The 14,964-nt window shown below is 42.9% G+C and overlaps 1 protein-coding gene across 2 annotated transcripts in view; it reads left to right on the top strand.

Moving 5' to 3' along the window:
* Positions 1-374: 374 nt before the first annotated feature.
* col5a3 (collagen type V alpha 3 chain) overlaps positions 375-14,964 on the top strand; it is a 182,327-nt gene continuing 167,737 nt past the window's right edge. Inside the window, exon 1 of one of the 2 annotated variants that reach the window (XM_062971053.1) lies at positions 375-547. In XM_062971053.1, coding sequence (XP_062827123.1) covers positions 442-547 — 106 coding nt within the window. In that variant the 5' untranslated portion in view covers positions 375-441. The remainder of the gene's footprint in view (positions 548-14,964) is intronic. The other variant, XM_062971052.1, reaches the window with a different exon arrangement.

Raw genomic sequence — 14,964 nt, 5'->3', positions numbered from 1 at the left:
ACACACAGGTTGAGAACCACTGCTCTGCATCACCCACATTTCATAGGATGCACTCCAAGAAAGCAAGTAGAGGAGTGGAGCTCCCGTTGCCCTCTAGAGCTGGATTTCCGTGCCGTTTGGAACTGGCATTATATGGCAGTGTCTGTGATTGCTGTGGAACTCTTGACTGGCACAGGTCCCGTGGCGAAGCCCAGAGGGGAAAGCGGGCGCGGCCAAGGCTCCTGTCCTGAGTTTTCTGGGGGCTCAGCCCGCCTTTCCCTCCCCCTCCGCGGAGGGGAGCCCCTCAAGGCTGGAGAAGAGAGAGGGAGGGAGGGAGGGAAGGAGGGGGAAGCGGGGCGGGACCAGGCGCGGCTCGCTTTGCCTCCGTCTCTCAGTCTCTCTCCTCTCGCTGGGCTCGCTCTGCTTGGGTCGACCTGGCCCGCTCGCTCTTTCGCACCGACGATGGAGCCGGCGGCTGGTGGACTCCGGCTTGGGCGCCTGCTGGGCTCCTTCGCCCTCCTCCGCGCCCTCTTCTTCCTGTGGCAAGCAGTTCCTCGGGCGGCAGCAGGTGAGGGAGACAGCGCCGGCCACCTTGGGGGCCGGCCCAGGGTTGCCACGGTTTGGGATTGCCCTTTTAGAGAGATGACCTTCTCCCCTGCACAGTCCAGACTGTTTTCTGATGTAAAGCCCACATTCGTTTTTAGGACAAAACTGCAAACAAATCTTGGAAACTGGGTTGCTGTGAGTTTTCCGGTCTGTCTGGCCATGTTCCAGAAGGATTCCCTCCTGGCGAAACTGGGCAAAGGAGGTTTATATATCTATAGGGAAGGTCCAGGGGTGGGAGAAAGAACTCTTGTCTGTTGTCGAAGGCTTTCATGGCCGGAATCACTGGGTTGTTGTGCATTTTTCGGGCTGTATGGCCATGTTGGAACCCCTGGTGGCACAGTGTGTTAAAGCGCTGAGCTGCTGAACTTGCGGACCAAAAGGTCCCAGGTTCAAATCCCGGGAGCGGAATGCGCGCCCGCTGTTAGGCCCAGTTCCTGCCAACCTAGCAGTTCGAAAACATGCCAATGTGAGTAGATCAATAGGTACCGCTCCGGCGGGAAAGTAACGGCGCTCCATGCAGTCATGCCGGCCACATGATTTTGGAGGTGTCTACGGACAACGCCGGCTCTTCGGCTTAGAAATGGAGATGAGCACCAACCCCCAGAGTCGGTCATAACTGGACTTAACGTCAGGGGAAACTTTTACCTTTACCTATGGCCATGTTCCAGAAGCATTATCTCCTGATGTTTCGCCCACATCTATGGCAGGCATCCTCAGAGGTTGTGAGGTATGTTGGTTAACTAGGCAAATGGGGTTCATAGATCTGTGCATTTATATAGCTGTTATCCCCAGCTTCTGTCAACCTAGCAGTTCGAAAACATGCAAATGTCAGTAGATCAATAGGTACTGCTCCGGTGGGAAGGTAACCTAGCAGTTTGAAAACATGTAAATATGAGTAGATCAATAAGTACTGCTCCAGTGAGAAGGTAACCTAGCAGTTCAAAAACATGCAAATGTGAGTAGATCAATAAGTACTGCTCCAGTGGGAAGGTAACCTAGCAATTTGAAAACATGCAAATGTGAGTAGATCAATAGGTACTGCTCTGGTGGGAAGGTAACCTAGCAGTTTGAAAACATGCAAATGTGAGTAGATCAATAGGTACTGCTCCGGTGGGAAGGTAACCTAGCAGTTTGAAAACATGCAAATGTGAGTAGATCAATAGGTACTGCTCCAGTGGGAAGGTAACCTAGCAGTTCGAAAACATGCAAATGTGAGTAGATCAATAGGTCCTGCTCTGGTGGGAAGGTAACCTAGCAGTTCGAAAACATGCAAATGTGAGTAGATCAATAGGTACTGCTCCGGTGGGAAGGTAACCTAGCAGTTTGAAAACATGCAAATGTGAGTAGATCAATAGGTACCGCACTGGGTGGGAGAAAAAACTCTTGTGTGTTTGAAGCAAGTGTGAATGTTACAATTCTGGAACATGGCCATACAGCCCATAAAATGCACAATAAACCAATTCTTGTCTGTTGGAGTCTAACCGTATACCATGCAGCTGTGGACAAGTCTACATAGGGACCACCAAATGCAGAATTGCCCAAACACAAATCAAGGAACATGAAAGGCACTGCAGACTCACTCAAACAGAAAAGTCAGCCATAGCAGAGCACCTGATGAACCAACCTGGACACACCATATTGTCTGAGAACACGAAATGCTGGACCACTCTCACAACCACCATGTCAGACTACACAGAGAAGCCATTGAAATCCACAAGCATGTGGACAATTTCAACAGAAAGGAGGAAACCATGAAAATGAACACAATCTGGCTACCAGTATTGAAAAACTTTAAAATCAGGACAGTAAATAAAGAACAATGCTCTGAAAACAGGGGAATTCCAGACATGAAACAATCAAGACCGGCTAACACCTCCAACAAAGGATTCCCCCAGGCAGGAATCAGCCAGGCCTTGAGGCTGCAAGGTTTTTTTTATGCTAATCAAGGTGATTAATAGCATAATTCACACTTGCCTTCAACAGACAAGAATTCTTACTCCCACTCTGGACCTTCCACAGATATATAAACCTCCCTTGCCCAGTTTCCAACAGACCTCACAACCTCTGAGGATGCATGCCATTGATGTGGGTGAAACGTCAGGAGAGAATGCTTCTGCAACATGGCCACATAGCCCAAAAAACTCACAGCAACCCAGTGATTCTGGCCTTGAAAGCCTTCAACAACAAGTCTTGGAAAACTAGGCAGTTCTGGGTGTGTCAACATTGTACAATGAATGCGGTTTGACACCATTTTATTTTCCATGTCTTAGCGCTATGGAATCCTGGGAGCTGAGGATTTACAAAGTCTTGAGCCTTCTCTGGTCAAGAGTACTGGTGTCCCACCAAACTATGTCTCCTAGGATGCAGTTGGAACTATGATCTCCAACTGCATCACAGTAAGAGATGGATAAAGACCAGGGACTCCCAACCTTGGCATTTAGAGAGGAAAAAGACCAGCTCTGATAATGTCCCCTTTGGGTATCAGCTCCTGCCTTCAAGTCCACTCTGGACTTAAGGCAACTTCAAGAATTTCATTGAGTTTCTTAAGCAAGGAATGCTCAGACATAGTTCCTTCCTACAGCACCTGGGATTAATTGTTGGTCTCCTATTCAATTGCTAACCAGGGCAGACACTGCTTAGTTTCCAAGATCAGACAGGATCTAGTGCCCTTCAAAAGTGCACACCAGAAAAGGGTATCCAAAGGAACCCAACCAACATCAGGGACGGTAAGCAATAGAACAATGATCCTTTTCCCACAAATACAAAGGATATTTTGCATGGATCATAGATTCCTGAATACTGGGAGCAGCAGTCCAGGAAGTGGCAATGTAATCTGGGAGCTGCCGTCCAAAAAAACAGTTTCCTCAACTCTGCACTTCACCTGTACCTTTCTTGGCTGGAGGGAAGAGGGAATTCTTACCAGTTGGGTTGCTGAGAGTTTTCTGGGCTGTATGGCCATGTTCCAGAAGCATTATCTCCTGATGTTTTGCCCACATCTGTGGCAGGCAGCCTCAGAGGTTGTGAGGTCTGTTGGAAACTAGGCAAGTGGGGGTGATATATCTGTGGAAAGTCCAGGTTGGGAGGAAGAATTCTTGTCTGTTTGAGGCAAGTGTGAATTATGCAAATAATATGCTTCAAAGCCTGGCTTATTCCTGCCTGAAGGAATCCTTTGATGGGAGGTGTTAGCTGGCCCTGATTGTTTCATGTCTGGAATTCCCCTGTTTTTGAGTGTTGTTCTTTATTTACTGTCCTGATTTTAGAGTTTTTAAAAACTGGTAGCCAGATTTTGTTCATTTTCATGCTTTGCTCCTCTTTGTTGAAATTGTCCACCTGCTTTGTGGATTTCAATGGCTTTTCTGTGTAGTCTGACATGGTGGTTGTTTGAGTGGTCCAGCATTTCTGTGTTCTCAAATAATATGCTGTGTCCAGGTTGGTTCATCAGGTGCTCTACTATTGCTGACTTCTCTAGCTGAGTTAGTCTGCAGTGTCTTTCATGTTCCTTGATTCATGTCTTGGCAATTCTGCATTTGGTGGTCCCTATGTAGACTTGTCCACAGCTACATGGTATATGGTAGACTCCTGCAGAGGTGAGAGGATCCCTCTTGTCCTTTGCTGAATGTAGCATTTGTTGGATTTTCTTACTGGGTCTGTAGATAGTCTCTAGGCTGTGTTTCTTCATCAGCTTCCCTATGTGGTCAGTGATTCCCTTCATGTATGGTAAGAACATTTTTCCTCTGGGTCAGTGGTTCTCAACCTGTGGGTCCCCAAGTATTTTGGCCTACAACTCCCAGATATCCCAGCCAGTTTACTACCTGTTAGAATTTTTGGGAGTTGAAGGCTAAAACATCTGGGAACCCACAGGTTGTGAACCATTGCTCTGAGTGGATCTTGTTTTTACTCTCCTGACTTGTTCTTGGCCATGAAAGCTTTTGGCAACACATCCCTACCAGTTGTTTCAGGATCCTCTTTCTCTCCTAGTTTTTATGATCTCTTTAAGGTGGGGTTTAAGTGCTCCTTCTGCCACCCTAAAAACACTAGATCTCACCCAATTTTGGAAGCCCAGCAGAGTATTTGGATGGGAGACCGGCCACCAAGAAACACCAAGCACTGTAGGCTATACTTCGGAAAGAAATGCTGGCACAATGACCTCTGAATATTCCTTGCCAAAGAAAACTCATTGGGTTGTCATAAGTCGATAAGTAACCTGAACACATACACACACACACAGCACCACAGTGCTCTGAATAAAGTTTTAATCAGGTAATTTATTAAATTAGCTGTTTAAAGAACCACTTCTAATAGACTTTAAATGCTGCTGGAGTTAATCATACAGCAGTCTTTGGACAAAGTAATTACTATTTTTTTAATGGATATCCTGATCAATGCGGCGGCAGTGGGGGGCATACATCATCTTAAAAGAGGCATTTGTCTTCTCGGCTCCTTCCGCTGTCTCCCTGCTCCCTCTCCTTCAATCTCTTAGGAGATACTGTTTTTTCTCAGATGATACCTACCGTAACCCGCATGTATTCCTCATCTACAAACAAGACATCTTCTTGCTTGAGAAACACATTTATCCATCAGCAAATCTGAACAACTAATTAAGTGACTACAACACATGCAATGGCTGTTTTTTCTCGATTTGCATTACCTCACCACTGCAGATACCCCCCAGCTATGTCTCCTTGGCGGGGACTCCCATTTAAATTTAGTTATTGCAGATGAGTTAGCCTTGAATTTATCAGAAAAAGAAAAGCCAGTCAGAATTTGGAATGAATGCCAAGTCATAGGTGGTGGGTCTCCTGGGGATTGAAGCAAGTGGATGGCAAGGGAGCGTGCCCGTCTGATTGTCTATAGAGGTTTACAAGGGAGTGATCCTCCAGAAAGCTTATGTAGATGGCTTTTTAAACGTATGCGTTTTTAAATGTTGTATCTTCAAGTCACTTGTTGATTTATGGCATCCCCATGAATTTCATAGGGTTTTCTTAAGGCAAGGAAGACTTAGAGGTGGATTTCCAAATCCCTTTGAAATATAGCCCATAGCAATTGAGATTCAAATGGCACAATGGCTTAAACTGTTGAACTGTTGAATCTGCTACCTAAAGGTTGGCAGTTCAAAGCTGCGGGTTGGGGTGAACTCCCACTGTCAGCCCTAGCTCCTGCCAACCTAGCAGTTGAAAATATGCAGATGTGAGTAGATCAATAGGTACTGCTTTGGTGGGAAGGTAATCAAGGCCCCCATGCAGTCATGCTGGCAACACGACCAGGAGGTGTCTATGGACAACAGGCTCCTTGGCTTGGAAATGGAACAAGAGCACTTCCCCATGGCCAGAGTTGAGCACTACCTCCAGAAAGCTGGAGATGAAAGGGGAAGCCTTTATCTTTGTTCTGTGTATTTGTATGTCATTGTTTTTTCACTGTATGTTTGCCTATCTGTGTATGTTGTAATATGCTCTGAGTCCCTTGGGGAGATAGAGTGGAATATAAATAAAGTGTATTATTATTATCGATTGGTGGTCTCCCATCCAAGTACTTATCAGGGCTGACCCTACTTAGTTTCCAGCAACTGCAGGGCATTTAGACTCAATTTCCATCCTCATTCCCTTCTACCCAGGATGCACCATTCCATTTCTCTTCCTTTCTGCTGTTTTTCTCCCAAGAGACATTCAGTCATCTGTGCTTAGTGAGAATGCTCAGTCTTCATTGTCACTTTGACATTTCCTCTGCCCAGCTTCCTCACTCCAAATAGTGCTGTGTTTCTCTATATATTTTGGCATCTCCCCAGTCTTGTAAATATAACTCTCCTTAATTTTGTTGAGAGTGTCACTTTGGCTCCAATGCCACAATCTAGATTTTTCATAAAGCCATCTCATGTCAATACTTTTGTGTATCTATCCAAAGATTGCTCGTTTTCACTTTCTAGAAGGTATATGTAGACAACAGTGAAATATTTACCCAGTAAGGAAGCAGTCAGCAGAAAATGTTTGGAAGTTCTATAATGTATCTATTAGAAGATGGGAACATTTTTCTTCTTTCTTTTTGGACTAAAACATCTAAAATCTGCCTGTTGTCATAGCTAGAGGACACACTATAATCCCAAACAAGAAATCTTTCCAAACGCCGATATCTTTTGATGAAGGGAACATAATTGTGTACAGAATGGGATTCATTCTCTAGTACATTTTGTGACCCAACCTTGGGAAGACTAGTTTAAGAGCTTATCTTAAAAGCTATTGTGTAGTATTTGATACTGCGCTGTGTTTAAAATATGATTTGTGAGGTAGGGCTTCCAATGCATGGTTTAAAACATATATGTGATACATGCCATAGAGAGCTTTGATAGAAATTTTGGGGTACCTTCAAGATGATATTACTTCCAAGCATGCTCAGGGACATCCAATAGTTCAGAACAAAGAGGACTAGAAACAAAGTGTTCCAGCATGGCATGCTTCTGTTGATATTTTTGAAGGACAGCCATATTTTTTTCATGTCCAAGCATTTTATTTTCAGTGTCAGGAGTGACTTGAGAAACTGCAAGTCACTTCTGGTGTGAGATAATTGGCCGTCTACAAGGATGTTGCCCAGGGAACGCCTGGATGTTTTGATCTTTTTACCATCCTTCTGGGAGGCTTCTCTCATGTCCCCGCAGGGGGAGCTGGAGCTGACAGAGGGAGCTCATCCGTGCTCTCCCTGGATTGGATTCGAACTGGCAACCTTCAGGTTAGCAGCCCAACCTTCAAGTCAGCAGCCCTTGCCGGCACAAGAGTTTAACCCACTGTGCCACTGAGGGCTCTAAGGGGTGAGGGAAAATGACTTGAAGCAGTAGCATGAGGGAGGTGGCACCCAAGTGGCATCAGCAATTTCCATCTGGTATGACCCACTAAAAGCAGTTGCTGGCCACCATGGGATGCTTCTTTAGAGACATTAAGCTGGTGCCGTCTTTTCTTTTCTTTTGGCGCCAATGTCAATCTGCTTTGTTTACACAGGCCCTTAATGGGAGGCAGTATGGGAATTGTATCCCCACCCCATTGTTTTTATCTGTTGTTTCATTTCACTGGTGGTTTATTCATTTGCGTATTTGTTTTTCATTCAATGTTGTTGTTTTGTAAATGTGGTTTATATGTTTTCCTTCTGAACTGTAATTCTTCATTTTTTGCATCAGCTGCTGCTTCACAGACATCACTCTGGAAAAGCAGAGCCGCGCTGTGTTTGTGATGGAATAAGCCTAACAACATAACCAGGGAATCCATGCATATACTTTATCCTCCCCTTCCTCACTTGCAGAGCTGATGAGATGAAGACTTGCACAGAAGTTGGGGTGGGATGATGGCAGGAGGCTAGAAACAGCAACATTTGCCTTTCTCACACTCGCTGATGAAGAGCATGTTGAATAACACAGACAGGCACCCACAGAGATGAAGTTAGGCAAATAAGGAACAAAAGTGCATACTTTGACGACTAATTTGTGTACACAGCGACCCTCAGACACAGACAGACAGACAAATATAGATGATATATGAGCACATTTGTATAAAATTCCCTCCCTCCTTCTCTTACAAACACAGATCATGGAGAATAATATTACCACTGAGTATGCACTGTAATGGTTATATATCATCTTCAGTATCATGGTGTGCATCTCAGTATCATTTGCTGGGGACCATGAGCAGGGAATTTAACTCATGTTCTGCTGGTTAGCTTTTCAACAGCTTTCTGGCTGAATGAAGTGGGAATGCTGGACTAGAAAGGCCAAGGTGGGAGATTTTCATTTTTTACTCCTCTTACTCCAAGCCTCTTAAAAAACCTCCTAAATTCTACTGAAACTGGAAGTGACACCATATCATTGCTGGTTAATATGAAACCTTGGGGAGAATTAGTCCCTATCCTCAGTACAACTCTGATGTGTAATATCTAATTTTAATATTATTGCTGTTATTTGCATTGAGTACAACTTATGCCAGCCTTCAGAAGGAGAGACCTAGCTCTAGTCATCAACTAACTGGTTTGGGTCTTGCATGCTCAGGGCAGTGTCATGGAGTTGTAGAGGTGAAAAAGGCCTCATAGGCTATGGAGTTCAGTCCCTACTGAATCCAGGATCTCCATCTAAAGCAGTGGCTCTCAACCTGTGGGGTCCCCAGATGTTTTGGCCTTCAACTCCCAGAAATCCTAACAGCTGGTAAACTGGCTGGGATTTCTGGGAGTTGTAGGCCAAAATACCTGGGGACCCACAGGTTGAGAAACATTGAGCTAAAGAATCCCCAGCAGGGAGCTCTCCAACCATGTTTTAAAGGCATCCAGAGAAGGAGAAGTTACCAGATCTCTAGGTGATTGGTTCCATTGTCAATCTGTTCTTACTGTCAAGAAATTTCCTCTAATATAGAAAAAGAACTCCCTATTCACCATTTAAATCAAATGGTGAATAGGGAGTTATTTTTCAAACACCCTGTATAATCAAAGTGTACTCTCTTGTAACTTCAAACCATTAGACATGGTCCTACCCTGTTTCCCCTAAAATAAGACATCCCCAGAAAATAACACCTAGTAGAGGTTTTGCTGAATTGCTAAATATATAAGGCCTCCCCTGAAAGTAAGACCTAGCAAAGTTTTTGTTTGGAAGCATACCCAATGAACAGAACACCAGAGCATGCAGAATCGGTAAATTTACGTACCATAAAGTGTTGTACATGGAAATATTGGTAGTAACAAGAAACTCTTGATAGGATTCACAGTTTGTCTGGTTATGCTGGTTTATGATGACAACTATTCTACAGTATATAATAAATGTTCATTTTTTTGTTCAACAATAAATGTGAATTCTTCTTCATGGAAAAATAAGGTATCCCCTGAAAATAAGACCTAGAGTATCTTTGGGAGCAAAAAATAATATAAGACACTGTCTTATTTTTGGGGAAACATGGTATCCCTAGGGGAAGAATGAGAATAGATATCCCCCCTCTTTTCAAGATAGCCCTTGAAGTATTTTTCTCTTCACTAAATTGAATGTGCCCAGTTCCTTTCTCATATGTTTTATTATGTATACCTATTATCTTTGCTGCCCTTCTCTGAACCTGCTCCAACATGTCTGTATCCTTCTTAAAACAAGGCACATAGAACTAAATGCAGTATTCTAAATGAGGTCTGATCAGTGCAGAATATAGTGGGGACTCTTGCTTCCTTGTATTAGGAATTATGCTTCTATTCATTCAAGCTAAAATAATATCCACTTTTTTGCTGCAGTATCACATTCCTTTCCTAAGTTATGCATAATTTATCCCTAAGTCCTTTTTGCATGTAGTATTGCTATGCCACAAACCCCCTAATTCATACCTGGGCACTTTTATAGCCTAAATGTAGAGCAGACTAAGTCTTTTACTACTGTCTTCAACTTAACTCAGCATCACTGTGTTTTCCAGGGATTACATTGTCCCATGCCCAAAGTATGACAGCCTCAGTTTAGTCATTCTGGCTTCTAGTGAAAGTTCACACCCTATTTGCTCTAGGACCCATTCATTTATCTTTGTGGCAGCCCACAATGCAACATTTCAAATAAAAAAGTAATATAGAAAATTGTTTTTAAATCTATTAATTCATTGTGATCATTCAATGATTTTCTGCTAAAAATGACACCCAGAGCAGCAAGCGAAGTTATTTTCATATGTATATGGATTTTGCATTGATTTCCAAGAATAGAAATGCTTTCTGGTGTCCACTTTTCTCAGTACTGGTGGAATTTGCTTCGTAAGACTTGCTTATGTGGAATTTATTATTTGTTATTGACTTTGTATTCAAATTACTACCCCCCTCTTCAAATATATTATCAGGGTGACTTAAGATGAATATACTTAAAATGCCACAGAATGTTTACGATCAGATAAAACCCATAACAGTGTAAAAACAGCAGGCAAAGAAAGTAGATTAACCAAAGTGAAAGAACAATTCCTTATTGTACTGGAAAAACATCAGAACAAGCACCTTGGGAGTCTCTCTGAGAATAATATTCAGGATACCATCAGTGAGAAGGCCATGTATCTCACAGCTGTTACCATAATACTTCAAATGATGGGGGAACCTAGAAAGAGGTCTTTGTTAAGGATCTGGAAATATAGCTAGGTGCATGTTGGGACAGGGAATTTTTAGTGGGCTTTGGCTCCAAGCCACAATGTTCCTTAAACATTTCAGAGTTTGGAAGATGGATGGGTGGATGGATGGATGCTAGAGCCAAACAGATAGACAGACAGACAGATAGCCAATCTGGATGCAGGCTTTTGGAGTTATAAACCAAATAAAATAAAATAAAATAAAGTTTCCAAACTCTAGGATCAGTACTTTGACTTGGATCCAGAAATTGATCAAAATCCAGTTCCAATGGCAAGCCATTGTCATGCAATGTTCATCATCACACCCTGTCCAGCAAAAATATACTGAACTGTTGTGTTAGTTCATAGAATCATAGAATCCTAGAGTTGGAAGAGACCTCGTGGGCCATCCAGTCCAACCCCCTGCCAAGAAGCAGAAAACTGCATTCAAAGCACTCCCAACAGATGGCCATCCAGCATCTACTTGAAAGCCTCAAAAGAAGGAGCCTCTGCCGCATTCTGGGGCAGAGACTTCCACTGCTTAACAGCTCTCACAGTGAGGAAGTTCTTCCTAATGTTCAGGTAGAATCTCCTTTCCTGTAGTTTGAAGCCGTTTTTCCGCATCCTAGTCTCCAGTGCAGCAGAAAACAAGCTTGCTCCCTCCTCCCTATGACTTCCCCTCACATATTTATACATGGCATCATCATGTCTCCTCTCAGCCTTTGCTTCCACAGGCTAAACATGCCCAGCTCTTTAAGCCGCTCCTCATAGGGCTTGTTATCCAGACCCTTGATCATTTTAGCCACCCTTTTGTGGATAATAATAATAAATCTTTATTTATAACCCGCATCCATCTCCCCAAGGGGAGCGGTTCACATGGGGACCGAGCCCAACCATCAACAAATAAAAAAAAACCCTACATTAACAGCAAATACAGTAGAGTCTCACTTATCCAACACTCGCTTATCCAACATTCTGGATTATCCAACGCATTTTTGTAGTCAATGTTTTCAATACATCGTGATATTTTGATGCTAAATTCGTAAATACAGTAATTACTACATAGCATTACTGCGTATTGAACTACTTTTTCTGTCAAATTTGTTGTATAACATGATGTTTTGGTACTTAATTTGTAAAATCATAACCTAATTTGATGTTTAATAGGCTTTTCCTTAATCCCTCCTTATTATCCAACATATTTGCTTATCCAACATTCTGCCGGCCCGTTTATGTTGGATAAGTGAGACTCTACTGTATAGTTAAAGCCCCGGTGGCGAAGTGCGTTAAAGCTCCAGCTCCTGCCAACCTAGCAGTTCGAAAACATGCCAATGTGAGTAGATCAATAGGTACCACTCCGGTGGGAAGGTAACGGTGCTCCATGCAGTCATGCCAGCCACATGACCTTGGAGGTGTCTACGGACAACGCCGGCTCTTTGGCTTAGAAATGGAGATGAGCACCAACCCCCAGAGTCAGACATGACTGGACTTAACGTCAGGGGAAAACCTTTTTACCTATAGTTAAAGCAATAAAAAAATTCATTAAATACATCAGTGGGTGTCAGGGCAATAGGTGGAACTATTAATAATTGCAAGGGAAGGCAGGCATGTGCATTCCAGCTTGTCAACATCTTCCTTAGATTGTAGTTCTGTTTGTAGTGGCTGTAATGCACTGTGAATATTAAAGATTTATACAATGCTATGCATTATTGTTTATACCAAACTAGTTCAAGTGATTTTTCACTCCTTTGCAAGAAGGATGTTGTGTCTTCCATAGAAGTCCTGCTATTGTTAGCATGGCGAACATGATCATGTGAACATGATCCGTTGAGCCAAATACTTCTGCACATCATCTATGCATGTAATGTGAAAGAAAAGGGAAAAGATACTTCTGGTTATTTTTATGTGTATATTAAAAATACATATAAGCCTGTGCTAGACAGAGCTCATAAATAACCAAGACTTTCATGCAACTCATAGACCTACCATATTGTTCTGCCAAATAGCATTCAAGCAAATATTCACAAGCTTGCACGTGCACACAAACAAAGAGTGAGAGAGATGCAATAACATGTTTAAGAATAATAGCTGTGGGCTATTCTGGAAAGACTGCTTAACTTCATTTCATCCTCTTAGTCCATATTATTTATGTGCTGAACCTATGTCTGTCCTCTACCAGTCTTCTCTGCTTGGTGGAAGAGGATAAGGAGGTCACTGCAGTGGGCATATTTTTATATTCTCAAATAATAAATTATGGTGGTATAATTTTTCTTTTGTGGTGGGAGTCCAAGCAGCCCAGGCAGCATAGCATCTGGTGGTCTTCATGATTCCTGCCCTGGGTTTATACTATGGGCCTTTCACTATTGGGAACTAGCACAGCCATGGCACTACTTGGAAAGGGACTCTCGAGAAGAATTTTTACAGTGAAACAAGGAATGAGTTTCATCTTCCAACTTCTACTCGGAAGTGACCATGGATAGTACAGTTAGTTAAGACTAGAATTGGCCATGGGTTCATTGGCGTCATTTAGAGGGTAGCTGGGAACCACCTCTGGGTGATGGCAAGAGGAATAAGCAGGAGTCCTAACCTTATTTTTAACATCTTCAGTGGAAGATGTAAAGGGCAGCACTCCATGTTTGTGGCCATGTTAGCATTGAAGAATTTAAACCAATGATGAGATCAAAGCATTGGAGACTTTATTATTTCACTGACATAGAAATGACTGCCCAACCCTTTCTTATAGTAACCTGATAACATCAAGTCTATTGGGTTGCTGTGAATTTTCAGGGCTGTATGACCATGTTCCAGAAGCATTGCCCCCTGATGTTTTGCCCACATCTATGGCAGGCATCCTCAGAGGTTGTTGAGGTCTGTTGGAAACTAGGCAGGTGGGGTATATATATCTGTGGAAGGTCCAGGGTGTGCGTAAGAACTCTTTTCTGCTTGAGGCAAGTGTGAATGTTGCAATTATCCATCTTGATTAGCATTGAATGACCTTTCAGATTCAAAGCCTTGCTGCTTCCTGACCAGGGGAATCCTTTGTTAGGAGGTGTTAGCTAGCCCTGATTGTTTCATGCCTGGAATTTCCCTATTTTATGAGTGTTGTTCTTTATTTACTGGTTTCCTTCTTCCTTTTGAAATTGTCTGCAAATTTCCTAGTTTCCAATAGACCTCACAACCTCTGAGGATTCCTACCATAGATGTGGGCAAAACATCAGGAGAGAATGCTTCTGGAACATGGCCATACAGCCTGGACAGCAATCCAGTGATTCCAGCCATGAAAACCTTTGACAACACATCAAGTCTAATGTTCGCAGCAAATGCTCGTGGTCCCGTCAGACTCACAGGTGTGGCTGGCAGGGACGAGTGACAGGGCCTTTTCAGTAGTGGCTCCCCACCTATGGAGCGCCCTCCCCATTGAAGTCAGGCAGGCTCCCTCCCTCCTGTCTTTCTGAAAGAGAACAAAAACGTGGTTATGGGACCAGGCATTTGAGCATGAGTAGCAGCAAAAATGAGATATGAATATATGACCTACTGACAGACCCCACCTGGACATGGAAAGCACCTTAAATGTATATTTAAATGTATAATTATGTATATTTTAATGTATATTCTTAATTTTATTGTAATTTTTAACTTTGCTGGATTTTATATGTGTGTGTGTGTGTGTGTGTGTGTGTGTGTGTGTATATATATATATATATATATATATATATATATATATATATATGTTTATATTGTAAGCCGCCCTGAGTCCCCTGATGGGTGAGAAGGGTGGGGTAGAAGTGATGTAATAAATAAATAAATAAATGCATTCATTGATTCAGGTTAGGTTTGTTTGACTATCCTGGGCTTGGTATACACATAGTCTGTTGCATTACTGCGAAGGTGAGAACAGTTTGTGTGTGACTTTGGACAGGGAGGAAACTACAAAGAAATTAATGTGTATCTTTTAAATATACAGTTTTTCTTCTGAGATTTCAGGCCTCTAAACATTTTTGAGAGGAATGCCAGGGAATCAGCATTTCCTTGGAACTGCGGGGGGGGGGGGGGTATGGGACTTTGCACTTGGGATGTTCACATAGCAAGCTGTTCTTTACTTGACTGGCGATGCTTCTCTGAAATTTCAGGCAGGGCTTTTTCCCTGGTCCCACCTAAAGTTGCCAGGGATTAGGTTGAACTTGAGACCTTTTCCACACAAAGCATGTGCCTTTCAGCTGAGCTATGGCCCTTCCCTTAAAGCCTTTCTTCATGCCCAGAAGCACACAGCTCAACAGATCTTTCTTTAGCCTGCACATTCTCCTCT

Source organism: Anolis carolinensis, chromosome 2 (genome assembly GCF_035594765.1).
Source record: "Anolis carolinensis isolate JA03-04 chromosome 2, rAnoCar3.1.pri, whole genome shotgun sequence".
Taxonomy (NCBI): Eukaryota; Metazoa; Chordata; class Lepidosauria; order Squamata; family Dactyloidae; genus Anolis; species Anolis carolinensis.
Note: the sequence above shows the minus strand (reverse complement) of the source record. Positions and strands in the feature narration are given on the sequence as shown.